Source organism: Leguminivora glycinivorella, chromosome 13, assembly GCF_023078275.1.
Source record: "Leguminivora glycinivorella isolate SPB_JAAS2020 chromosome 13, LegGlyc_1.1, whole genome shotgun sequence".
NCBI classification, from domain to species: Eukaryota; Metazoa; Arthropoda; class Insecta; order Lepidoptera; family Tortricidae; genus Leguminivora; species Leguminivora glycinivorella.
Window position 1 is genome coordinate 10,243,531 of NC_062983.1, and position 27,242 is coordinate 10,270,772.

Here is a 27,242-nt window from a genome sequence, read left to right on the forward strand (position 1 = left end):
TTCACCAACATTGTCCGCAAATACATCAATATCGTGACCCTCGATAGCCATCACATTGAATAGGGCTAGAGCCCGCGGCGTGGGCGCATTGTCGGCTTGACGGGTGCGCGCGCGCAACCAGGCGAACAGGCGACGGCGGCGCCGCGGCGGCAGCGCACTCACCTCATCCGACACCGTCCGCATTACCGGCACGTGCAAACTCATACGTTCCAGCACGGATGAATTATTAACTTTGTTGTGCACAATACCATGGTAATGTACCAACAAAAGTAGCTTTCTTCTCAGTTCTAGAGAATGGAGGCCTACCATCCCCGAAACGAAACGAGAAGGGTAAAGATACGGGTAGTAGCCGTAGGACCTGCTGTACAAATAACGTGCGAACTTTCTTTGTAATTTTTCAATCATAACAATATATTTGCACTCGCAGGGATCCCATGCCACCGAACCGAATTCAAGCTTACTACGGACATATGCGTTGTACAATATTACAGCTATTTTCACATTTCTAAATTGAGAACTCATCCTAATGATAAAGCCTAGGGTCTTAGAAGCACTTTTACATATGTTAATAATGTGCTGCCTGAAGTTCAGATGAGCATCCAAGGTCAGCCCCAGGTCACGAATTTCATCTACTCTTTCTAACTGGACACCTTGGAGACTATAGGTATAATGGATGGGTGACTTATTCCTGGAGTACGTCATGACCTTGCATTTGGTTATATTAAAATGTAAATTGTTAATATCGCTCCACTCGGCCACGGCATCAATATCATGCTGCAGCATATTGCAGTCGGTCATAGAACTAACCTCCATGCAGAGCTTAAGGTCATCCGCGTACAAAAGGCAAGCAGCAAAACTTACAACTTTAGGTAGATCATCTATCATTATCAGAAATTGAGTGGGCCCCAGTGTACTGCCTTGGCTCACTCCCGATAGCGTATAGTATGGCTTCGACTGACACCCTGCAAGTTTAACATACTGTCTGCGGTTATGAAGATAATCAGCGAAAAAGTGAAGGAGTTTAGGTGTGAACCCTAACTTCGCGAATTTTCGCAGCAACAAATCGTTGTCAACCAAGTCGAACGCTTTTTGAAAATCAAAATACGCTACATCAACTTGGTTGCGGCGATCCATTGCTGCTGCCGCATAGTCTACAAAGCAGACCTGATTTGTGGTCGTAGACCTACCAGCACGAAATCCATGTTGGGCTTGATCGAGATTCAAGCCTATTTGCTGATTGATACGAGACGCTATTACAGTTTCAAATATTTTACCAAAAACTGACATCACAGCTATAGGCCTGTACTGTGTTATATCTGACTCAGCTTTGCCCTTTGGAACAGGGGTGACACATGACACCTTCCAGCACTCGGGATATTTAGCTCGCTGCAGAGCCAAATTGTATATGTGCTGAAGTGGTTTCTCGAAGGATGTTATGCAGTCTTTGGCTAAGTATGGTGGAATGCCGTCCGGTCCCGGAGCAGAGCGTGGTTTGAGGCCGCGAACCACCTGCCTTATCTCCGATGCACTAACGCTGTCAATAGTCACTAGCGTCGCATCAGCACCAGAACTACCTGCTGCTGCCACTGCGTCCAACAGAGGTTTTTTCTTTAAGAACACGGAGCTAAAATACTCAGCAAACGCATCGGCAGCCGCTTGTCCCTTGAAAGTCTCATCTTTGTAGTGATATTCGCAACATTGACGTCCATCTTTGCGTTTACTTTTGACAAAATCCCAAAACTTTGCAGGGTTTTCGCTAATATTACGTTCAATGTTACGAATATATTCCTCGTAAGCTACATTGATACGACTTTTGGCGCATTCCCTATAGTACTTATAAAGTTCTTTGTTGAATTCTAACCCCAATTCTTTGTATTTCTTTAAGTGAAAGTATTTGTCTTGGATTGTTTTAATTATTATGGGAGTAAACCATGGAGGATAGTTGTATTTGCCAGGTTTATGCCCATTTTGCTTTCTCAAAGGCACACATGAAGAAATGCACTCCTCTAATTTTGAGTAAAATACTTCCGTAGCCTTATCCACATCATCCAATTCCATCACAGCACGCCAGTCAATACTCGACAGGCTTGCGTAAAGTTGCTGAAAGTCTGCTTTTCTATAATTAAATTCAGGCTTCAACGAGTCATTAACTGAAGATGTCTGCTCTGGAGGAGGCGGATGTCCTCGCGGTATCGCAAGCTTAATTTCTAGCGGTGGATGGTACGCATCAGCCGGCACCAACGGTTCCACCTCACCCGTCACGCTTACAATGTCCGGCCGCCACCCACTCAGTATTAAATCTAATAAATTGCCTTGCTCGTTTAAGATGTTATTATGTTGGTGAAATTTGCAGAATTCCATAAAAATAGAAAAATTATTCTTTACATTAACACTGCATGAATTAAGGTTAAAGTCCCCTAGTATAATAAAATCTAACCCTGAGTACCTACATACCGCTCTTTCAAGACATGCCAAGACACTTAGGTATTGTTCATCGCTATAATTTGGGGGTAGGTAAACCACACCACATAAAAAAGTTACATTTCTCCATTGGACTAAGGCTATTAAAAGTTCCATATTTTCATTTATTCCCTCTATATCGGTAATCAACCGTAAGGTATAAGTGTCACGCGCAGCTAACAGTACTCCTCCCCACCCAGCATCATGCGCCCGGTCTTTGCGTAGCACAGTGTAACCAGAGGGGAAGAGCTCTGCATCATTAACTGAGCTAGTCAAAAAAGTTTCTGTTAATGCAATGAGATCATTTGAACATATTAGCACATTATTCAAGAACAACACAGTTTTCGACCGTAAACCGCGTACATTTTGATAAAAAATAGTTAAGTTTTTAACCATATTATTTTTATTTTTGCTCACTTTTCGCACGAAAGTTTTGCCATGGCTTTACACATATGTCCTGTTCCCAGTTTTCACCGGCCATTACCCGCTCCGCCAGCCTAGAGGGTACACATATCTTAAATGAGGCATAATTTCCTCGCGATTTGAGCGCTTGCACGGTACATTCATCACTGCTGCAAATATTCCTTAAATGTTCCTTGACCTGTTCAGTGGTAGTACCTTGTTCGACGTAGCAAAGATGGAGATATAACTTTCGCTCTGACGCCTTCAGCACAGTAGTACCAGCAGCTGCTGTTCCTCTCGTCACCCCCGAAGCAGGTGTCATTGTAGGTTGGATATCTTCTGAATGTCCACCTGTCAAATTGGTGATCGCTGCACTGTGTTCGCAATCACCACGTGGAGATGAAGATGATTTACGATTCAGTGGTTGCGCGGTAGTGGTTGGCGCTGGCAATGGATGCATGTCCCTGACCAGGCTCGGTCTTGATTGTTGATGCGTAGACCTCACCGAAGCTGCCGTCTTAGGCTGCTCATCCACTTTCTTCTTTTTCGCCGCTCGTCTGGACTTGGATCGATTTTTTTCCACTTGTACGATTGGTGAATGCTGATCTAGAGCTGATTTATCAGCTTCGGTAATCGTAGCTGAGGCACTAACAGTCGACACAACGCGCTGCGTTGCACAGGGAGAGTTTCCGGTCTTATCATCATCTTGTTGTAGCTTCCCCTGCGAGCCCTGCTGCCCGGGAAGGCCTCCATGCATCACCTGTTCTTTTAGCGGACGATCAGAATTACTAAATGTATCTAGGTTGGTTTGTATCTTTTCTTCCAGTAGATTTAATTTTGCATGTAATGATTCCATGTGCTTATTCAAGTCTTTTACAGCTTTTTCACTTGTCGCTGTAATAGTTTCTGAAAATATACGGCTAATCAATGCCGTTAGCGAATAATTTAAATTCGTTTGAAGCTCCTCGCGAACTATTAATCGTATATTTTCTTCTGTAATCTGAGTTTCACAGGGTGCGGATGATAGATTACACCGTGCACCGGTGCGAATTGTAATGTTTTTGTGGGTGTTGATCATAGATTCGTTGTGCTTTGGAGTTAGACTAGTAGTTAGTATGGATGTGTCATTTAAGTTAAAACAATTGTTACGGTCAATCAAACGGACAGGTGTTAACGTATTATCTCCCTTCGGCTGCTTGCCGCGGCATTCATAACACATCCAGTTATCCAAATATTCACTCGTAAGTAAAGCATAATCACCTTCTTTGATGTTGGCGCAGAGCAGATCATAGTGCGCTCCACATAAATAACAAGTTAAGTAAGACTCGCCTTCCCCGATTTCTGTTGGGCAGCCGGCGCACTTAAAAAGGCTTGACATTGTCTTTAGTATCGCTTAACTCACTGTATTTAAAGTCTAAATTTATTTACACTCCGAGTTCACTCACTGCACGATGTTGTTGTCTACAAGACGCGAGGCCCTGGCGTAATGGGCGTAAGCGCCATGAATTCTGCGTGACTTACGACGTTTTCTTCAAAAACGCTGCACTGATAAACCAATAGACACTTTACGCTTTTAATTTGTTGATTGTCGTTTATATTGGCACTTTTTCTGTAGTCCATGAACACTGTACACTAATATTGGGGTTACACTAGAATATTAGTGCAAATAATTCACAAAACTTCAACTTAGACGCTTGTAGTTAATAATTATTTACGGAGCTAATTTTCGATGTTTACTCGTAGCCGCCTACCCTCTCTCTCATATAGAATGTCTTAGTCATATTAATATCTAGATTATTGTTACATGTCCAATTTTTTATATCAGCTAACGCATTGTTTACAGTATTTTCGTAGGAATCAGCGTCTTCACCCCTTACTAATAAAGTTGTGTCGTCCGCGAAAAGTAAACACTTATGTGAGATGGCTAGAGGAAGGTCATTAATGTATATTAAGAATAAAAGAGGCCCTAAGATGCTCCCCTGAGGGACACCTGATTTAACTTCACGAACTGTTGAACGGTAATTAATTTTTGTAAAGGTTTTCCCGACCTTTTCAATTTTTAGTATTTCTGTACATTGTTTTCTATGTGACAAATAGCTTTTTATCCAATTATTCGCCAATCCTCTAATACCATAATACTCAAGTTTGGCTAGTAGTATACTATGATCAACGCAGTCGAACGCTTTGCTTAAGTCCAGAAATATTGACAATACAGGTAATTTGTTGTTTAGACTTTCAGTAACATATCTGACAAAATCAAAGCACGCCAGTTCAGTTGAAAGACCTTTTCTAAAACCGTATTGTTCTGGTCGCAATAACTTGTTTCTTTCGAGAAATCCCGTTAGCCGTTCACACATTGCCTTCTCAATTATTTTAGAAATAACTGGAACAATTGTTATGGGCCTATAATTATTGGGATCTTTGCGGTCACCTTTCTTGAATAAGGGCTTTACCACAGACAGTTTTAACTGTGCGGGAAAAACCGCTTGGTCTAATGATAGGTTGATTATATGGGCTATAGGGTGACATATCCATAGAGCGCTTAGCTTGAGAATGTATGTTGTAATGTCATCATATCCGGACGTGTTACTATTGTTAAGGGACATTATGATTTTGAAAGCTTCTTGGGCATCAGCAGGTCTTAAAAATATTGTAGAAGGAAAGTTATTTATATTATTTGTTACATTATTCACATTGCCATTTGGATTCGATTTTGATAAAGTTATGTCAATAAAATAATCATTCATTAAATTACAAATATCTTCGGGCTTACTAAATGTCATATTATTATAATTTAAATAATCAATTTCATTATAACTGTTAATGCTTGCAAATTTTTTTGTGATAATGTCCCATGTAGCTTTAGACTGATTTTTACTACAAGATATATGGTTTGAATTGTAAATTTTTTGCGATTTGTAAATACATTTTCTTAAAATTTTATTGTAATTTATTAGTTGAATTTTATAAATTGATTTATTTGTCTTAGAAAATTTATATTTTAAATACAGTTTTCGTTTAGTGTGACATGACTTTCGTAGTCCTTTTGTTAACCATGCAGTTCTTCTGAAGAGATTATTCATCTTGACCTTTACGATTGGAAAGCATAAGTTATAAAACAAACACACTATGTCATAAAACGAATTAAATGCTTCCGTTAGGTCAGTTGAAGACATAACATCGTAGAACGATAACGCAGATATACACTGTATGAACTTATCAATATTCTCTTTATTGAAATCTCTCTTGTATTCAAACCATGTTTGACATATATTTTTTTGCTTTACCCTAAAAGTGATGTGATGTTATGTTATAAAAGTTTGGTAAATTCTGTGAAATGAGATCATTGTTGTTACACCAGTAAAGTTTATGTTTTTTTTTCATTGCATATGATGGCGCTACTTTACCGTACTAGTGCGGCAATGAATTTTTAACGTGCATATGTTTAAAATCAAATAGGATAGGATTAAATGTATTGTAAATAGCATAATAGGTAATTCGCAACTAAATATAATAATACTTCTATCGGTGTATGTTTTAATTTATAGCCACTCGTAGTGAATATTATACTCTTCGCACTTGAATCGTAAAGTACTGTTGCGGTATTGCACATGTAGTACTTATAATACAAATATTTCATGTTATAAAATATGAGTCATTGATTTTATTAATAAATTCAATTACAATTATAACCTTAAGTACTCGTACCATCTTATTACAATGTACCTTGTAGTATAGTAATCATAACATAACATCTTAAGATGCTATTCGTTTTACTAGTATTGATATAGATAACATATTATTATCTATATTCCGCGTTCATATCTAGCTGATAATCATTTGTGAATTAGACCAAGACACTTTTTAGAGGCCGATTCGATAAACGGTATTTTCAAGGATAAATATATGTTTTGAAAGTCTTCTAGTCTAGCCGGTAGTGACCATACTTACGATTTTTTTTTATACTACGTCGGTGACGAACAAGCATACGGTCCGCCTGATGAAAAGCGGTCACCGTAAGCTATGGACGCCTGCAACTCAAGGAGTGGCACATGCGCGTTGCTAACCCATTAGATACGTGTACACTCCTTTTTGCTGTGTTAAGTACACAAGGGAAGTGTTAAGGAGGGGAAATTAAACAATAATGTGCCTTTCCTTAAAAAAAAGCTCCATAAAGCATTTTCTCATTATCCATTATATGGACGCCATCTTTGGCATCTGCCTGTCATAAATCCTTTCAACATTCGATGGGATAATGTGAAAACGCTCTTACGCATATCATCAGTACAAATTATAAGTAACTTAGCAAATGAGCCCCGTTTATCTTTCAATATGTAGACTATGAACTGTTCCCTATCAGGCTTAAGAGCGTTATAACATTTCGGCGTCGGGCGAAATTAGGTATTTTACCTGCCGCGCGAGCCCAATATGCCGACCCTTTCCAGCACGTCTTATCACTCGCTCGCACTACAATAATAGACAAAACAATCTTGATCCTTCCTATGGAATTTTGATAACAACCACAATCTACTATCTCGATACAAACTTTTATTTTATGTTAAAATTTAAAGTAATAATTATAAACTGTGATCATATTTAAGTAGATCCCATTCCAAATATTTGCTTTTGTTATAATTATGATAAGTATTAGAGTAAAGTATATATTAATATGATGATAAGTCTAATACAATTCTAATTACTTCAAGGTGGTACTCAGGGTCTGATGATGGAGTCAGATGGTGGTCACCTGTACCAATGAACCATGTCACTAAACCACTTCGTGTTTAGGCTCGTTGGGTTCATCTCAACAAGACTTTTGACAAGAGGTGGTACTCAGGGTCTGATGATGGAGACAGATGGTGGTCACCAGTACCAATGAACCATATGACTAAACCACTTCGTGTTTAGGCTCAATGGGGTCGTCTCAATAAGACCTTTGACAAGAGGTGGTACTCAGGGTCTGATGATGGAGCCAGATGGTGGTCACCAGTACCGAATACCGGAGACCTGTCACCGGTTACCGGTTACCGGATAGCGGATACCGGTTACCGGATACCGGTTACCGGATACCGGATACAGGATACAGGATACCGGATACCGGTTACCGGTTACCGGGTACCAGATACCAGAAACCAGGTTTTGATTTCTGGTTTCTCATGTTACAACGTGTATAGATTAGTCGATACCAAGTCGGACACTTCCGATTAGGCGATTTCGGCTCGCATTGTTACGCAGCATTCGAGTGTTGAGTTTCTCACACATGAGGCCCCCTAATTTGTACCACTCATATTATTGATTTGACTCTCGCAACACAAACACCTCATGCCCACACAAATACACACAAAATAAAATCATTCACAAACTTCAAATCATTCAAAAACTCAACTGTCACACGCGCTCCTCGCGGTCCTCTAAGAACTCCCTCGCGAGAGTCGACACTTCAAAATGAAGCGACATCGCATCGGCTCATCGTCCACAAATCCGAAAAGATCCACCGATAAATTTGTACCGGAAAGACCTCACCGTGACAATGTCACATTACCCAAATTACTTCAAAAATCCTCTGAAAGTGAAACAGTTCATTAGGTTTACCGTAAGAGTGAGTGAGACAGACACGCACTGTGCTTCAAATTTGCCTCGCCAAAATACGTTACACACGACTCGAAAGAATACAGTCTTAAGCGCCGCAAGCTTTCATACATATTACGTTGTTGTGATCCAAGCATCTCGTCAAGCTCGATAGGTACTATTATTGAGCTAACGACTTGACCAGTTTAACGTGACCTATCGGACTAATTGATTTGTATGACTTTTGTCACTTGTAATAAGGGAGCTCTCTTATACTGGACGGTGAAATATTTGTTATCGAAGCGTTTTGAAAACGCGGCGCCCTTGATATCGCCGAGCGAAACACGTGTCGACGACTCGCCGCCCGTTCCCGCTACTACTATACTAGCTATACCTACTCTGTGCACGACCTTATTCTGCAGGTAATAACGTTCATATTAAAGCGCAAGTAAGAAAAATATCAATTAAGTAATGAATCTTACATATTTGTTGTTTAATTGATTTCGTATAGTACTAAGAATATATTAACGGCAAAATTTACCATCTTTCAATTTAGTCAAGTATTTTTCCTTTCCTAAAATTATCAATATTTAAGATTTTGAACAAGCGCCAAAAGTATTGGTATAAGTTTTAATAATTTATCAACACACGTAATATTATATTCATAATAAATTGCAGGATTACGGTTAACAATATTTTCTAGTGAAATACGCCTGAAAATGTGTAACTTACTAAACCTTCTTTATAAATGATAGTTCTGTATGAATTATTTATAAAAATTAGATGTTTTTATATGAAATGCAGGTGTCACAACATAATACAAGCACTTTTTCCGGATTACATCTAATACTTTAGTTATAAAATCAAAAATTATTCAAAGTTCGTTTTTATTTTTTTTAAATTGAATCGGACCCTAATTTGATTAATAATTTGTATTTTAACTATCACTAATGATACTTTATACGACAGAAAAAGAAAATTACGGTTACCGAATTATGTCCAGGTCAAGCTATTTTTACTGGCCTAGTCGCAACGCGGCTAAAAAACCTTCCGTGGAAAATTCGGAAACTAACTCAAGATGTACAGCTTTAACGCTCATACATACGAAAACTGCAACGTAACATTTTATTATTTTTGCGTTACGAACCTTATTAGCGCGTACGTAGAATGGCCCACAAAAGTCACAAGACGTTTTACTAAACACACGCGCGGGGCGCAGCCGAACCGAGGGTAACATTTCCATGCGCGGCTGGCAGCGAGTCGGTCGAGCGCGGAAGCATTTGATACAACGATGTACGCGGAGGCGAACAATATCACGACCAGAGATAATCCAGTATCGCTGTAAGAGCGAGTTTTGCACGCACTGCGAACCGGCATGTAATTCCTTTATATGCACATCGTCAATAATAAGATTTGTAAGAGGATGTCTTTTAGGTAAAATCAATTGTTGTTTTGATTCAAAAGGTAAAAGCGATTTGTGAATACGTCCGCCGACGCGTAACAAACCATCCTTATCTATCATGGGCGTGAGACGCCGCAAACGAATTGACGGATGTTTATTTGACGAAATCCTTTTAATGTCGTCTTCGAACACTTTTTGTTGTGTAATCAATATTAGTCGATTTAATGCAAAATTGTACTCTGGTACGGTGACGTACTTTGGGAATGTTTGTTTATGTTTCCTGCATTTATTGTAGAAACGAAATATGAATGCTGTGACGCGAACTAATTTACCTAGCGACGAAAATAGCGTTATAAGAGTGTCGTCGTCCGGGGAAGGAGGCAATGTGGACACACATGCGTAACTAAGACTTGCCGAATCATGTGTATTGCGTTTTTCCTCATTCGTGTTTACCACCGGTTTGTGTATAGGCCAGAAGTCGCGACTGTGTTGGAGCCATGTAGGACCATGGAGCCACAAGTCATTTTGTACGAGCGCGGCGGGGAGCAGACCGCGAGACGCCGGGTCAGCGCTGTTATCAGCTGACGGGACGTGACGCCAACAGCGCGCCGGGACACGGGACAAAATCTCACTGGTGCGGTTCGAGACAAACGTTTTCCATTCGTGCGGGGGTGACTGTGTGCTCGGAACGCGCCCTTGGAACGCGCCTCTTTCTTATATTTGATCGCCAGTGTCCGAGGTGTGCTTATAGCCTAGGAAACATAGGTTTTACAAATGTCAATGTAATGCTACGAGTAGGTTATATTGTACTACTCAATGCGACTGTGAAAACTAATGCAACAAAATGTAGGCAGTCATGGAAAATAACATTCATTGTATGGAGAAAGTGAATAGAACCTAACAACTACTCACTTTACTATTTAAAAATTTAGAGGTGTTGATACATTTCTTGGAGTCAAAGCATCATCAAGGTTTTGGTGTAAGCCGTGGGAAGCTGTGATAGCATTTTAGAGAAGCCATCATCATAAATAAATTAATTAGGTGTATTAACTGCTTAAGCTTAAGTGCTTATATTATTTACTTTACTTTTTCAGAGCCATTGATGCTCAAGTAAACAGCAGAAAGAAACGCAGTCCTCGTGTGATTCGTGAGCCCGTCATGCACTTCGAAGGCTATCACACTCTGGAGAATATCAATAACTGGTTCCAACATCTAGCTGAGCAGCACAGTAACATCGTCACTTTGGTCACTGCTGGTACTTCACATGAGGGTAAAGAATTCAACTAATTCAAACCATTGGACATTGACAGAGAGATAGAAAATAGAATACTCTTTATTGGCACACATTGGAGGCAAAACAAATGACTATACATGTAGCAGACAGCAAGCATTGTTATCACTAAAGAGCGATGTTTGTTTTCCCATAATAAAATTGCGTGGCGTTACATCAAGAAGCACTATATACTAAGGATAAATATTTATTTGAAAATGACCTCCGGAGATCATCACAACGAGCAGATAATAAAATAAATACTTGCTAAATAATTACTGTTTAAACAAAATCGATGTGGGATGGAGAAACGATGTCTTCCTAAATATGGATTATATATTTTTTCGATAACAAGTCTGTTTCCCTAACGGTCAGCTGTGAGCCGAACGGAACCATATATGCAAATGCATACGCAATTGCGCACTGTAATGCACTGCTCTCATGCAGAATCTTTTCCCTTTATTAGTCTGATTTTACCTTTTAGTCATAATAGTATTGATATATTACTTTCAGTAACTAATGATAATGATACTTGTACAAAAGGGCATCGTTAAACATTTGAAGAATGGATTTAACAATTTAATGAATTCCAGCATACTTATTTCCTGTCAATATTATTCCAGGACGAAACATCACCGGTATAAAAATAGCCCGAAACTCTAACCGGCCAGCATTCTTCCTCGAAGCTGGTCAGATCGGAGCTGACTGGCTATCTCCCACTGTAGTCTGTTACATTGTGGACCAACTGGTTCGCGGCGATAACCCTGATGCATTGGCTGCGTCGAGAGATTTCGAGTGGCATATCTTCCCTAGTGTCAACCCTGATGGTTTTGAGTTTTCTGATAACAATGTAAGAATAGATATAAGCTTTAAATTTTTTTTTCTAACACAATGTTTATTGTTCAAGAAATAACCTTTTAAAACGAGCCAAAAACCTCGTACTGATTCAGAAATTCTTAAATTTCTCGAAGGCTTTTATTATGATTTCTGAATTATCGGACTTACAAAATGATCTGCCGTCCTATCACTAGAACTCCTCTAAGCTGCATATTACCAGTTTTCATTTGGATAAATATTCTTAAATAGGAAAGAATTCCCCATCGACTGGTCTTGGAATCATATTTTTATCATTTTTAGTTACCGAGATACAGAGTCGACATACCTCGCTAAGTGCACTATTTTATAACCCTTTTCAATAGTATAAAACCGCAAACCCACATTTGTCTTCTATAACTTATATTAAAGCGCTTAGCAGTTGTTTATCTTCATAGTTTTATCACACGATACATAACTATAACAACGTTACTTGACATAAGCTTCATAAATTCCCATTAAAGCCGTTTAATTGCGTTATTACATTTTATAACATTCACTTTTTTAAATAAAATACTACGCTTAAACACGGCTAAAGTCCTTTAACCGTGTATTTAAAGACTTTCATTGTAATTTCGGTTACAAATACATCACTAAAACCTAGTTACTGCGCTTTACGGTGAATTTATTACTAAAAAATATTCATAATGCCACACTGAAACAGGACAAACCAGCAAAGCTACGCTAAAACCCCGCTAGTTGTAAAAGTATACCTTCCAAAGTTATTGCGCCAGTCCGACAGTCGGCCGAGCGGCTCGCGCACAGAAGGTTGTGCGAAGGCTACAGTGACCGGTGAATGAACATTTTCTCCTTAAAATGTTAAGAAACCGAAGACCAGGTAAGTGTTAAATATCTTTTTTTAAGGTTTTTTTCAAGCACAGCTTGCGTTTTGCTAACGTATTATCACACGTTTGCCGCGACAAGTAAATACCTAACTCATAAGTTATTCGATCAAGAGCCCAGTTAAAACTATTGTGTACAAATAAAGCGTAAACAAAAAAGTCAAGAAATTACATTGTACCATCCTATTGCTATGGCATTGCCATAGCCACATACATTTTGTAAGCATTGATTTACCTTACAATGTTTAGTACCTATGTAGGTATGGATTACTTGCGCAACATTATATTACCGTCAAGTTGATTTAATAATGCAGTCAAAAATTAAATTAATTAATGTTATTTCTTTTAGGCTTGTTACGAACTTCAGGATACAAACGATAACAGAGATCTGCGAATAAAATGAATACCGAAAAACCGACCACAAGTCATCACACCAGCAGTAAGTTTAATAAATGTAGAACAGAAGGGGATTGCTCAACTCGATCTTTACCAAGGAACATTCTATCGTTGTGTATTGTTTCAAGAATTTTTGAGATTGATACCTCAGAATTCTTTGCCTAACTTAGCCACGTCGAACGTTTCTGCTTTAATTTTCAATGCTGACGAAAATACATCAATTTTAAAACTCCCTTTTACTGGTCCAAGCTAAAACCGTTGCTGACGATCATCGAATTTGGGTTTATCCTTCGTTGTAACAAAATCGAACAACGTTACTTCTTTAATCATTCGTAAAATGCTTCTCATCTTGATATAAGGAAAGAAGGTTTTTGACTATTCCGTCGCAGACGCATTGAAACTACAAGTGATGACTCGAAAGAAGAAGAACTCTATACCTAGCATGTAAAAATTGTAAAATGACAACATATGTATCATCCAAAATGAAGCTTTATCTTGATTTTTCCGCTCCAATTCATACAAACAACAGAGAAACAGACTTAAAGTTAATCTAGTTAATACAATTTTAAGCAATGATGCACCTGATTTTACCAGAAATTGTTAACAAAGATCTCTATATTGATTCTAGTTTAAAGAAAAATGATATATAAGTATTCTGCTGTACCAATTCATTCAGACCCTTCAAATCCAGAAGTTTTACATACAGAAAAGGAGGACTGACCTACACATAAGTACATATAACCATTTATCGATGTAGAACCACCGTCGATATAGAGCACTACACTCGTAATATTAATATTAATAATACAACTGTCGAAAACCAAACGCACAAAAAAAGAAAAATAAATTTTAAGAAGAACGGAATCAAGCGGAAAGAGAGAAAATTATTATGTCAAACAATCCTAAATGTATTTTGAATTTTTGAAGTATAAAATAAATAAAGATTGCTATTTTCACTTGCTTGGCGAATAATAAATGAAATCCGTGTTTCTTTTTGTAAGAACTGCCAATGTCAACCGTTTTTAACCTTATATAACTCGGTAATAAAAACATTATTTTAATAGTGTATTATAGTAATAATACGAATAACTTTGGATATCCAAGAGCGACACCTTTCGCCATGTCGGTATAGCAAATTGATTTGTTGCAATGTAAAAAGCGAATTTTATTGTTTCATATTAATGTTATGTTAGTTTTCACTAATGTTAGAATATTATATTAAGTTTAAATATGTTAATTTGTAACATTACTTAACGAGGTTTTTTATGCATGCAAATAAATGGTTACAATATCATACAGTTGTCTTTTATTTATTTAACAAATTGAATTGCTCATGAAACTTAGTGCAGGTACTGCAGGTAAACGGGACATTGCTAAAATGATAAACTCCTTTTAAAAAGAATGACAATGCTAAAACCTAGTAATCGTCGCTGGTTTGTCATATAGCGGGCTTTTAGATTAGGAATGCATACAAATTATTTCGATGTTAGTAGTCATTGCATAGCTTAAAAACGGTTACAGCATTTTCTTAGAGCATATACGATAGTATAAAATTGTTTAGTGTCTTTGCGGTTATTAAGCTATGTTTTTAGATTATTATGCAATGCTCAGTTACGATTACTATAAACACGTAAATTTACTTTGCCGTTATTAAGCCATGTTTTATGTATTATTCAATCCTAAAAAACGGCTAAAGTATACTTAACCGTGTTTTAACAGTAAAATCATACATATTTTAGGAATTATTTGCATAACTTAACACGTTCCCTGTGCATGTACCATATGTGTAGCATTTTAGGGTGTACATGATACGTGCATGCATCATGGGTGATGCACGACCCCTCGTGAACATAAGGCATCGCCAAAAATTGCACGTGTGAGCTAGATGTTTTTTATTTGCGTGCACATATTGGGTACGAAAACTTTGACAGAAAACACGTGCGTCCGGAGGACATTTTCATAATGTTGCCAGGTGATGGCTGTTTAAAAAAAAATATTTTTTTATTTTAAATAACTAAACAATATTAATTATTTGGTTTAATGTCACGTTATATTGAAAACAAAAGACTAATCAAATAAATTCGTAAACTGTGATGCAAGGATTCAACTATATAAAGCTCCAGATTGTCGGTTGTCAGACGTCAAATTTGGTACTGGCAGTACACATTCTGCATTTTGAACTAGACGCGGCAAACCTGGTTTAGGCTATGTCTTAGTAAGTTTTTGCAAAGCCACGTAATCTCCAATTGTTTGATTCTGGAATCTTCAAGATAATCACGATTAATAAAGTATTTTATGTCATCAATAGTCCAAGGACGATACAGGTCCTATCACCAGAAATGTTAGAACCATCAATTTGCTCCAATTCGTCCATGATATTTTCTACTGATGATATTTTCACTCCCTCTAAAATTATCTATATTTATTCATAAGTAGGTATATGGAAAAAATAACTAATCGCATTTAGTTTTGAAGAGTATTTCATGATTCTTCTGACAATTGACTAGGCATATTCATATACCAATCAAACTTTTGTGAAACTTTCTTCCTTCAAAAAAATGGCTTAAACAAACGTAGGCCACATATATAAAAACAAAAAGAACGTCAAATTACTTAAAAATATGTATATAAATATAGGAGTGATGCACTCAGCAATGAGATAGTACGTGCATGCATCACATTGTGGGCACTAGTTTAGAAGCCTATACGTGTGTGCATCACATGTGGGTCACTCGAAAAAATGGGAAAATAGGGAAAACGGTCGTCATAAAAGATGTATTTGTGTATAAATATAACAATATAATACAGTTCCGAGTTAATTTACAAAAAAATAAAAATGCACGTGAGGAGTCAATTTCTGGTTGTCGGTTACACAGGGAACGTGTTAAACACAAAATGGCGAATTTCTAATAAATTAAACAATATTTAATTAAATTGATTTTAAATAATGTTAGCGTGAATTTAGTTTTAATTTAAGAATAAAAGAAATCTGGACTAAATCGACACATTTCCTAGAGATATGGGTTTTTATGTTTTTTGCCCATATCTCAAAACTATCATTTGTGGGTTAGATGGGTTTTAGTGATAGGACGGCAGTGATCCATACTTACATTGATATGAGTTCAATTCTATAGATTGATATAAATTTACATCGCACAGGTTAGATTATGGACTAAAAACCGAAGACCACAACGCGGTAACCAGATTGGAGTTGATCTTACAAGAAATTGGAACTCTCAATGGGGAGGTAAGTTAATTTTACAACACACATACAATCATATGATTTACTTACTCACGGAGTAGGCAAATCACATGAAATTGCACAAGTATTAGTACTAGTCTTAGCAGTTTAGGGGTTGAAAGAAAAAATTGTTAAGTGATAGGTACGTTATCACTGTTATCAGCCTCTTGTCAGCTTGTGGTGTGGGCGATATGACAACCTGTCACTGCAAATACTTCAGTATTAGAATTTCCGTTTTATGTTAACCCTTTTAGGCCAGGAGTGACACTAAAACTTGAGCAGTTTCATGTGCTACCCCGTTTGGATATATAGGCGTGAGTTATCACTGCAGCATCACAATTTTTTTTTCTACTCCAGCACTCAAATCTGCCAATTAGATTATTGTCAGCGGTATCGAAATTAAGTTCATTTGAGTAACGATAAGAAAGTCTATTTGTCTATAGGTTCTGTTAATTTTTTTTTAAAACACAACTTTCAATTTATCAGGTATGTTTTCATTTGAAACTTTTAATAAATAATATGATGTTAAGGTTCATAATTTAAATCAAGATGAAAAAATAAACTGAAATGCGTTTTACATATTAGATATTGCAAAACAAAGGTAAAAATCATAAGTTTATCAAATAATTTTACATTCGACATTTAAATATTCTTGAACGCAACCACATTTTTCGTAATTGAAAACCGGCTTATTTTCTTTTTCTCTTGTCTATGGCATGTTTGACATTTGTAAACTTTTGACGAAACTTTTTGAACTAGTATTTTAGTGTTGTGTAGTTTATTTTAATTCGACGTTATTGTGCAAAAACTTAAGTAATTATAAGTGATTCTGGTGAACTATGTACTTCCGAAGAAATCAAGGCTATGGCGATCAAAGTGACTGACAATTCGTTACCTGAAAAGTCGGGTAAGGAGCACCAACAATGTTATGATTGTTTTGAAATGGAAATTGCAAAAAAATGTTTCAACTTTCTCTGAAACCGCGTTGTTGGCATATTTTGAAGAATTGTGCAACAAGTTCTCGCCATCAACATTGTGGACAGAATATAATAGTTAAGATCCACACAAATATTCCCATTCATTATATGAAGTAGGTAAGCAACCCATTTTATTATTCTCAAATAGGTATTTATTTGGCTGTCGTAGAAAAAGTATAGTATGCAATCGTAACATTATGAAGGCTATAAAAGTCTCGTACCTTACTTAGGCCACTCGGCAAGCCTCGTGACCTAACCGCGGTACTCAACTTTTATAGCCTTCATAACGTTACCGTTATATAATATACTATTCTGTCAACCCTTTAGGCACTGAAACATGAATATGTAATTGTATGTACGTATGTAAAAGTGGATAATTTATTGCAGTTCGCGGTGGAAGTTTCAGCCCAGTAGAAGCCAGCTTCATCGGCATCGGTCCTTTCTCCGAACCAGAAACCCGTGCTCTCTCCAGATACATGGAATCTATTGGTCACAATCTAGCCGCAGTTTTGTCCTTCAGAGGTTTTGGGCAGAGGCTGGTTATACCTTACGCACATACGTCAGAGCCTTTGGACAACTACAATGAAATGGTTAGTAAAATTTAATGGAGTTGTTTAAAATTTCGTGGTTACTATTTTTTTATTAGTCACAAGTGTCCATATTTGCCAAATACTGCTATGCTACTGTTTAATTCTTAAAGCGAAAGTATATCTTAGGAGAATCCTATAATAATATTCAGAACAAAACTGAATTAATTCATTAATATTCGTCTTGGTTATTGGACCCATTGGAAGTCTTTGTTATTATATAAATTGTCTTGATATCTATGAGTGTTTAAAATGTCATCACAGTTACTTCTTATTTAGTATATTTTTTACTATAGTTTCATGAAATAAATAATTTCAGATTACTATCGGACGGAGAGCAATGGGTTCATTAGCAGTGAAACATGACACTCAATATTTAGTTGGAAATTCCGCTGCAGTCCACGGTAAGAAATTTTTCAAATATAAGGATTAAATTCCGTTTATCTAATAAATTTGAATATTTGCTACGAACTTCGTGATTTTTAGAATAAGATGGATCCAATAAAAAAAAATTGAAAAATCATAGACATATAGACATCGGTATATATATTACTAGCTTTTACCCGCGGCTTCGCCCGCGTAATAAAAGTATTCATTAAGATTTTCATTTGGATCCGTAGGGACCGTAGGTTTCTCTGTAGGTATATTTATCTGCGATTATTTCGATTGCACATAATACTTTTGCTTGCAATGATTGTAGAAATATTACACATCGACCACAGCGTAGGTAATTCTATATACGCTGGGGAAACCTTTATAAACATCCCACATAGCCCGTATTTCGACACTATGATCGGTGGGTAAAAAAGTACCTTTTTCTATTATCCCTTACAATTTTTTACATTTTGCTTATACTTATCGCAAACGTAATCTTCAAGCAAGCAAACAACGATCCTCTTAGAGCACATTGATTGTAAGAGACCGCCGACCGATTATCCGTATCCCTCTAACGATACCCATATTATCCGTATCCGTATCCGTATCCGTATCCGTATCCGTATCCGTATCCGTATCCGTATCCGTATCCGTATCGCTATCGCTAACGCTATCGCTATCGCTATCCCTATCCCTATCGCTATCCCTATCGCTATCGCTATCCCTATCGCTATCGCTATCCCTATCGCTATCCCTATCGCTTTCCCTATCGCTATCCCTATCGCTATCCCTATCCCTATACCTATCCCTATCCCTATCCCTATCCCTATCCCTTATCAAGATGTTTAATGATATAACACTTTAAGTTCTCGCGCTTTGTACACATATTTAAAGTCACATACAGGTCGAACGCGATTAATTAACATTATTTTTACCTTTTTTCCCAACGTTTCGGCCAGGTTGCACTGGCCGTGGTCGCGGAAGACTTACGTCCCAGCAAAATGTCACCGGAGATGTAAACAACACAAAACTACCCGATATTAATTTATATAAATGTTCGGGGTAGACAAATAAATATAATCTACCCGCTTTTAGTTAATGTTTATTTCCCACCATGTTTATTTTAAAGGTAAAAATAATGTTAATTAATCGCGTTCGACCTGTATGTGACTTTAAGTATATGTTTAATGATTTCTTATCAAGTGCTAAAATATAAAGTTTCATGGTTTTATCATTTAAAATTAAGAAATCCCATACAAACTTTCAACCTCGTTTTCAACCCCTTCATCCCTTTTTTTCGAAATAAAAAGTAGCCTATGTTCTGTCTCAGGGTCTAAAGATTGTCTGTTCCAAATTTCATCAAAATCGGTTGCGTGGTTTAAGCGGGAAAGCGTAACAGACAGACAGACAGACAGACAGACAGACAGACAGACAGACAGACAGACAGACAGAGTTACTTTCGCATTTATAATATTAGTATGGATGGATTATGCAAAGGCTCTTTCACTGTATTATCGTTACTTACAGTTCTTCAATGCCTACCAAATACTGTCATTTAATTTAATTAACGATTGATGATGATGATTATATCCTGTTGTCCCTCATAGAGCTCTTAGGAAGGATTTCCACTGATCCGGGAATATTCCAAGTCAGCTTGCTTGGACAGGTGGTCGTCTGGCCTTCGTAAAGTAACATGTCCTTATCCAGCGCCATTTCCGCAGAAGTATCTCTTTGCTTATAGGGTTTCGTCCAGCCGATTCCGTTAATTTCGCATTATGGCCAGAAGACTGCATCGATTCGATTCGATTAGATTCGATTAATTAATGATTAATATTGTATACACTATATGTTAACGCAGACATCTGCAAACGGTTCTATTAAACTTAGATATTTTTGTCTTTTAATTCATTGATATTATTTCCTTCTAGATGGATCAACAGGCGTGCTTGTCGACTGGGCAAAATACAGGTTTAAGCCTCCAGTAGCAGCTACTTTCCTGCTCAGAGACAACAGCGGTTGGGGACACATATTACCTGTCGCACAGGTCTTGCCTTCCTGTGAGGAGACATATGATGCAGTCATAGCTATCATTAGAGAGGCGAAATATATCAGCTTTAGACCGTTTTCACATTATCCGATCCGATATCGGATGTCGGAAGGATTTCAATAGAAAAAATCCAAGATGGCGCCTGTAATGTATGGATTATCGGTCCGATATCCGATATCGGATCGGATAATGTGAAAACGCACTTAAGTTAAAATAATGAGTAATAAAATATTTGAAACTTGGTGATTGAATTTGAATTATTAACAATTAAGTTTAGTATCTGTACACAATTCGAGAATAAATTTCGAAACAAGCAGACGTTTCTGGTCTGCAAGCGATGTTTACCTATAAGGTACATACCTAAATTAAAAGAGAGAAAATTCACTGGTTTGGATGGAACTTCTTCAACCCACGACCACATCACCGCAGTTAAGCCAGATTTTTTTTTTGCCTTTTCATTATTTTATCTCTAAGCTGAATTATTTAGCATTTTGGTTATATAATGAAACGTTTTTATTTTATGCTTGTATGAGAGATCATATCAATTCAATTATGCGACCGAGTATGTTAAAGGTGTATAATATGCAGCCTTTTGTCCAAAATAATAATCAACGTTTTTACTTCAAGAAAGGTAACTAACTTCCAAGGAACAAATTAGCTTTACTCAAATGTCATATGACCTGTAGTGACTACTAATATGACGAAATAACTAACCTCCAAAGAACAAATTAGCTTTACCCAAATGTCATATGACCTGAAGTGACTAATATGATAAAATAATTGTAAACATTTATTTGTATTACAATTCGGGCAATTCTCCATTTAAGCGATCCTAATTAAATTTGTTTTTGGGATAAATTTAAATATGTAATTCAATTAGCAAATATGGGACATAATAAAACTGCGTTGGTTATAAAGCGATGACACCAATTATATATTTACTCTTTAGAAACACATCAAATACTCAACAAGGGAGTAAAATCATAAACATGGTTACTATTAAGTTACGTATAATGAAATAGTAAAATATGCTTATTTTTAATTACAATTTCATTAGTCAGTTTCATCAATTTATTCAGGTAGTTTTCATTAATTAATTTTCATAGTTAAATACGGGTAATTATTATTAAATAATCAGACATAAACAGCGTTGTAGAGTTGTTTATAACGAAACACTAAAACATTAACTTTTTAATTACATTTTCATTAATCCATTTCATAAATTAATTCAGACAATTTTCATTGAATAAATTCATAAATTAATTCAGGTATTTATTAAATAATCAGATTAAGGTACTTCAAATAATCTCATAAATTAATTCAGACAATTATTATTATTATATAATCAGATTAAGGTACTTATCTCTGTTCGTGGCGCTGGTAGAACTAAAAGTGACTGCTCGCCGACGAGCAGTCCCTTTTATAACCAGTCCAGGTAAACTTGCCAACCGACCCGGTTTCTTTGTCTACCGACATTATTGCCATAAATTTAAATGTTTGAGAGAAACGTACCTTAAAATGTTACAATTATTAAATATTATAATGGCAAATCCAACACGGCCATACTGACAAGTACTTCGATCTCGAAGTACAAAAGTTTACATAGTTACATATCTTAATCTAACTCTTATAGTAAGTAGCCACAAGCCTTGACATGTAAGCCCCATCACCTGCTGCCCGTGAAGCCAGGCAAACATCAGACTTGTGACCGACCAGCATTTTTTTTATAGCTGTGGGCCCTGGCATGAAAGCTCCGTCACCTGTTGCGACATGACGTCGAGCAATCATCAGACACACAACCGACCAACAGTATTTTTGTAGCTGTGGGCCCTGGCATGAAAGCTCCGTCACCTGTTGCGACATGACGTCGAGCAATCATCAGACACACAACCGACCAACAGTATTTTTGTAGCTGTGGGCCCTGGCATGAAAGCTCCGTCACCTGTTGCGACATGACGTCGAGCAATCATCAGACACACAACCGACCAACAGTATTTTTGTAGCTATGTGCCCTGGCATGAAAGCTCCGTCACCTGCTGCACCATGACGTCAAGCAATCATCAGACACATAACCGACCAGCAGTATATATACAATTGACAACATTTCATATTTTTAAGTATTACTTTTTATTGTTTGGTTTGAAAGAACTCAATTCTAAAAGATACACGTTTTTTTTTTATTTTTCCAAAAACTGCTATTTTAATGAGAAAATCCCTTATTACTACTTCGAGCAGAAAGAGCGTAAGAAGACAGCTTTATGATGTCACATGTGTTGTTTCATACACCTAAGAAAACGACAAAATTATTTCCAAAAAAAAAAAAGTTTTAACAGTCAGCTTAAACAGTCCGGTATGTTTGACTGTCAAGTGTCACTGTCAAACTCAAGTGACTTCCCAACTGGAAGATTTTTTGTAATAGTGACAGCTTTAAATCAGCTATTGACGTCACTTCCCCATAACTATTTTTTAAGATTTTTTTATACTAAAAATACGGAGAAAAAAAAATATTATATTAATATATCTCGAAATGGTTTCCGATTTAGGGACACTGAAAATTTTGAAACGTTGTCAATTATACATAGTATTATAATATATATTACACATTTTATTACATATGTATCCATATCCGTATACATATCCAACACGGCTAATCCGGACTTAAAGCAATCGGCAAAAAAAAGCTACCTTTTTTCAGTTATTTATTGTAATCTTAAATTGATGTAATAGTATAGCAAGTACACAATAAATATAGCCAGTTTTTTTTTTGCGGAATGCTTTAAGATAATCAGCACTTATATGGCCATTTACCATTTTGTATACCATTTTACATTTTCTTTACAGATATAGCATCATCGATAGGTATATCTTTCATCAAGTTTTATCACAAAATGTTTTTATCTTTGTATTGTACTGTAAAAAGATACAGTATCATAGGACTTCAATTAATCGAGCTATATATTTATTTCTGATTACTTAACGATCAATCAACAAGTGTGAATATTATTATATCTTCCAAACAGCTCGGCCAGTCTGACCTAACGACATAATATTTTATGAAGGGCATGTCATGTAAGATGCAAATGCCGTACAAACTGAAAACTCATGTTCCTTTATTCGTAGCTTATTACATGGTAAATATCGCTTTATCAGCAACGGTTTTCAGTAAATAGTATACCTAATATATTTATTAAGCATTACAGTATCACATATTAACTATGTAATGAGCAATCTTGAGAAGTAAAGCATAAACGTGACGAATAATCAGGAAAAGAAGCATATAGAATCGCCCACTTATTTATACAGTTATATTTTGAAAATGGTCCCTTTTCCCAAAGAATCTTATTTATTTGAATCTATTCACACAATTTTCTGTAGGTACTCTACTCAGCATGAAAGATGAATAAGTACCTACCTAGTGACCCTTTTTTTTTTTGCAGAATCTTGTTCTGTGAGATTTGTATTATTGTTCATAATTTAATTTATTAATCTTATTTTTTTTTGCTTTCCTTTTTTTAATAATGACTTTCTTGTTGGGAGACCAAATTAATTTTATTACTTATACGAACCCGCTGATATGAAAACACAGTGTTTTTTTGTTAAATTTGACAGTCGCCAGGATCCCTATCAGGAACCACCCGGCAAATCACTTATTAAATTAGAAAAAGGGTTTTTTTTTAATCGTTTTCATACATTATAAATCTGTCAATCATGTGAGAGACCCGTAGAAACAGTAAAGTCAGTCTCAAGTAAATGACGACACATGTAACAATAAATAATGATAAGGAATTACAAAGGCAGCCTTTATTACTATGCTTACTGAGCCACTAAATTCATTCCCTGAATAACTGGGTACGTATCACAATATCTAAAATAAAAAAACCTAACGTTAAATGACCTACGTTCAAAATACCTAAAATCATAATACCTAATGATTTTAAATACCTAAGCAAGTTTCACCTACGCACGAATTACCGAAATTTAAAATACCTATTGGACTAAATACCTAATGTTTGAAATACCAAAAACTATGTAACCTAAATTTTATACATTAACATTTGAAATACCCTATGGTCAAAATACCTAAAATGATTAACCGGTCAAATTACCGAAGTAGTAGGGTAGGTTCCGCGAGCGTAAAAGAGGGTATATTGAAGTATTAATTTTAAGCATAGTATAGTTACGCATAATTTATCTAGGCATATTTTTGTTTGTTCGAATATATGTTGTGCATAAAGGTGTGGTTTTTATGCATAACATTGTTTAGTCGAAATTTATCACGCAGAATTTTTATCATAGCTAATACTACTATATTGATGTTGCAGTTCTAACCTAACCTAACCTAACCGACATTCAATCAATCAATCAAAATATTCTTTATTCAAATAGGCTTACAATAAGCACTTTTAAATTGTCAACAGTGTACAATATTCATCTTATTCTAAATATCAGAGCAATTTATTGGTGCAATAAACAATATTGTTTTAAAACTACATTGATTTAATAAAATGATATCAATCTAAATTGTATAAAAAAATACTAGTATAAAAACTTCTAGAATAAATTCTAAATGTCAAAAAAATTGTATAAAAATACATTGAATTATCAATAATTATCATCATTAATAAGCTATATAATTAATGGTTTTCAACAATACTTGTATCCCACGGTGTTTCATCATTCATGTAGTCTTGTGTGCTGTAGTAGGCTTTAGAGATCAGTATACGCTTTACATAATGTTTAAATCGATTAAAAGACAGTTCAGTGATGGCATTAGGAAGTTTGTTATAAAATCTTACACAATTACCCATGAATGATTTTTTAATTTTATGGAGCCGAGTGAAGGGCACTGCAAGCTTATGCTTATTTCTAGTGTTTATATTATGTACATCACAGTTTTTCTTAAATTTATAAATGTTTTTATGTACATACACAATATTCTCATAAATATATTGACAATGCACTGTCATTATATTAATGTCCTTAAACTTATCTCTAAGTGAGTCTCTATGGTTCATTTTGTATATTGCTCGAATAGCCCTCTTCTGCAGAACAAATATGGTATTTATCTCTGAAGCACTGCCCCATAGTAAAATACCATATGACATAATGCTGTGAAAGTAACTAAAATAAACTAATCGAGCTGTTTCCACGTCTGTTAACTGACGGATCTTGCTCACTGCAAATGCTGCAGAGCTCAGTCTATTCGAGAGGGTAGCAATATGGGGACCCCACTGAAGTTTAGAATCTAAAGTTATGCCAAGAAAAACTGTACTATCTACCAGTTCCAATTCCTCATCCTTCACAACGACACTTGCTTGTTCATTTTTAGCATTACTCGTTACAAACTTAATACATTTAGTCTTTTTCTCATTTAACAATAAGTTATTAACACTAAACCAATTAACTACTTCGGAAATAGCATTGTTTACATTTTCACAAGTTTGTTGCTGACGTTTGACTTTGAAAATAAGGGAAGTATCATCTGCAAACAATACTATATCATGGTGGGTCTTTACAAGATATGGCAGGTCATTAATGTAGATAAGGAACAGGAAAGGCCCCAATATTGATCCCTGCGGTACACCCATAGAGACTAGTGACCCCGGTGAGCGCTGTCCATTCACGTCGACCCTTTGTATTCTATCGTGTAAGTAAGATTTGACTAAATTCAGTGCCGATCCTCGCACTCCATAGTAGTGCAATTTCCTGATCAGTGTTTCATGACAGACGCAATCGAAAGCCTTAGATAAATCACAGAAGATACCCAAGGCATCCTGTGACTCCTCCCAGGCATCGAAAATCTGTTTGATTAGCTCAACACCAGCGTCGGTTGTTGAGCGACCCCGTGTAAAACCAAATTGTTTATTGTGCATTAGATTATTGATGTTAAAATGTTGCAATAGCTGAAATAACACTAACTTTTCAAAAAATTTGCTGAATGTCGGTAACACTGATATCGGTCTAAAATTAGTGGGGTCGGATGTGCTACCAGATTTAAATAATGGAATGACTTTACTGTGTTTCATAAGATCAGGAAACTCACCACAATCAACACTGTTATTAAAGATAACTACCAAGTCAGGCGCTACAATTTCTATTAAAGATTTAACACCATGGACAGAGACTCCCCAGAGGTCACAAGTTTTTTTAACATTAATTGATTGAAATGCCTTAATTATATCTGAGGTACTAACATGTTCAAATACAAGGTCTCTACTACATTCTGTGACATTATCTTCTAACAATGTAACGGCAGATGCGGGTGATGAATTTAAGTGCCTAGTTGTGGAAACTGGTATATCAGTGAAGAACTTTTCAAATTCTGTTGCTACTTCTAAATTGGAATCTACAATTTTGCCATCAATTTTTAATTTCAGTTCATTTGTTCTTTGCTTTGACCGACCAGTCTCCACGTTAATTACTTTCCACGTTGCTTTAATTATATCGGAACTACTTTTAATTTTCTTGCTTAAATAATTACGTTTAGCGGTATGACAATCTAATTTAAACTGTTTCGAAAATTGTTTGACATGTTCTTTAAATTCATCACTCGTATTAAACCGCCGTTCCTCATACAAGGCATACAATGCACGTCTTCGTTGATGTAACTCTGCAGTTGCCCACTCACTAAAAACTGATGCATCACTAACCGTGACCGTTTTTGTTGTAAATATCGTATTATAATTTTCCATATATGTGTGAAAGAATGAATTATACATATCATTAGGACTCATGTTTGGAGACAGAACGGGTAGCGCCTGAACTAAACTCTGTTTCATTCTTTCCACGCGGTCCGAGGTTA

General features: G+C 36.2%; 1 protein-coding gene across 2 annotated transcripts in view; it reads left to right on the forward strand.

Annotated features, from left to right (window-relative positions):
* The window catches only part of LOC125232759 (zinc carboxypeptidase-like), a 29,525-nt gene extending 8,932 nt beyond the window's left edge, over positions 1-20,593 (forward strand). The window contains exons 1-7 of one of the 2 annotated variants that reach the window (XM_048138529.1): positions 9,987-10,466; positions 10,927-11,102; positions 11,726-11,952; positions 16,373-16,460; positions 17,819-18,021; positions 18,338-18,422; positions 20,322-20,592. In XM_048138529.1, the coding sequence (XP_047994486.1) occupies positions 10,991-11,102; positions 11,726-11,952; positions 16,373-16,460; positions 17,819-18,021; positions 18,338-18,422; positions 20,322-20,563 (957 nt within the window). In that variant the 5' untranslated portion in view covers positions 9,987-10,466; positions 10,927-10,990 and the 3' untranslated portion in view covers positions 20,564-20,592. Of the gene's footprint in view, positions 1-9,986; positions 10,467-10,926; positions 11,103-11,725; positions 11,953-16,372; positions 16,461-17,818; positions 18,022-18,337; positions 18,423-20,321 lie in introns of those variants that run through there. The other variant, XM_048138528.1, reaches the window with a different exon arrangement.
* Positions 20,594-27,242: the final 6,649 nt, after the last annotated feature.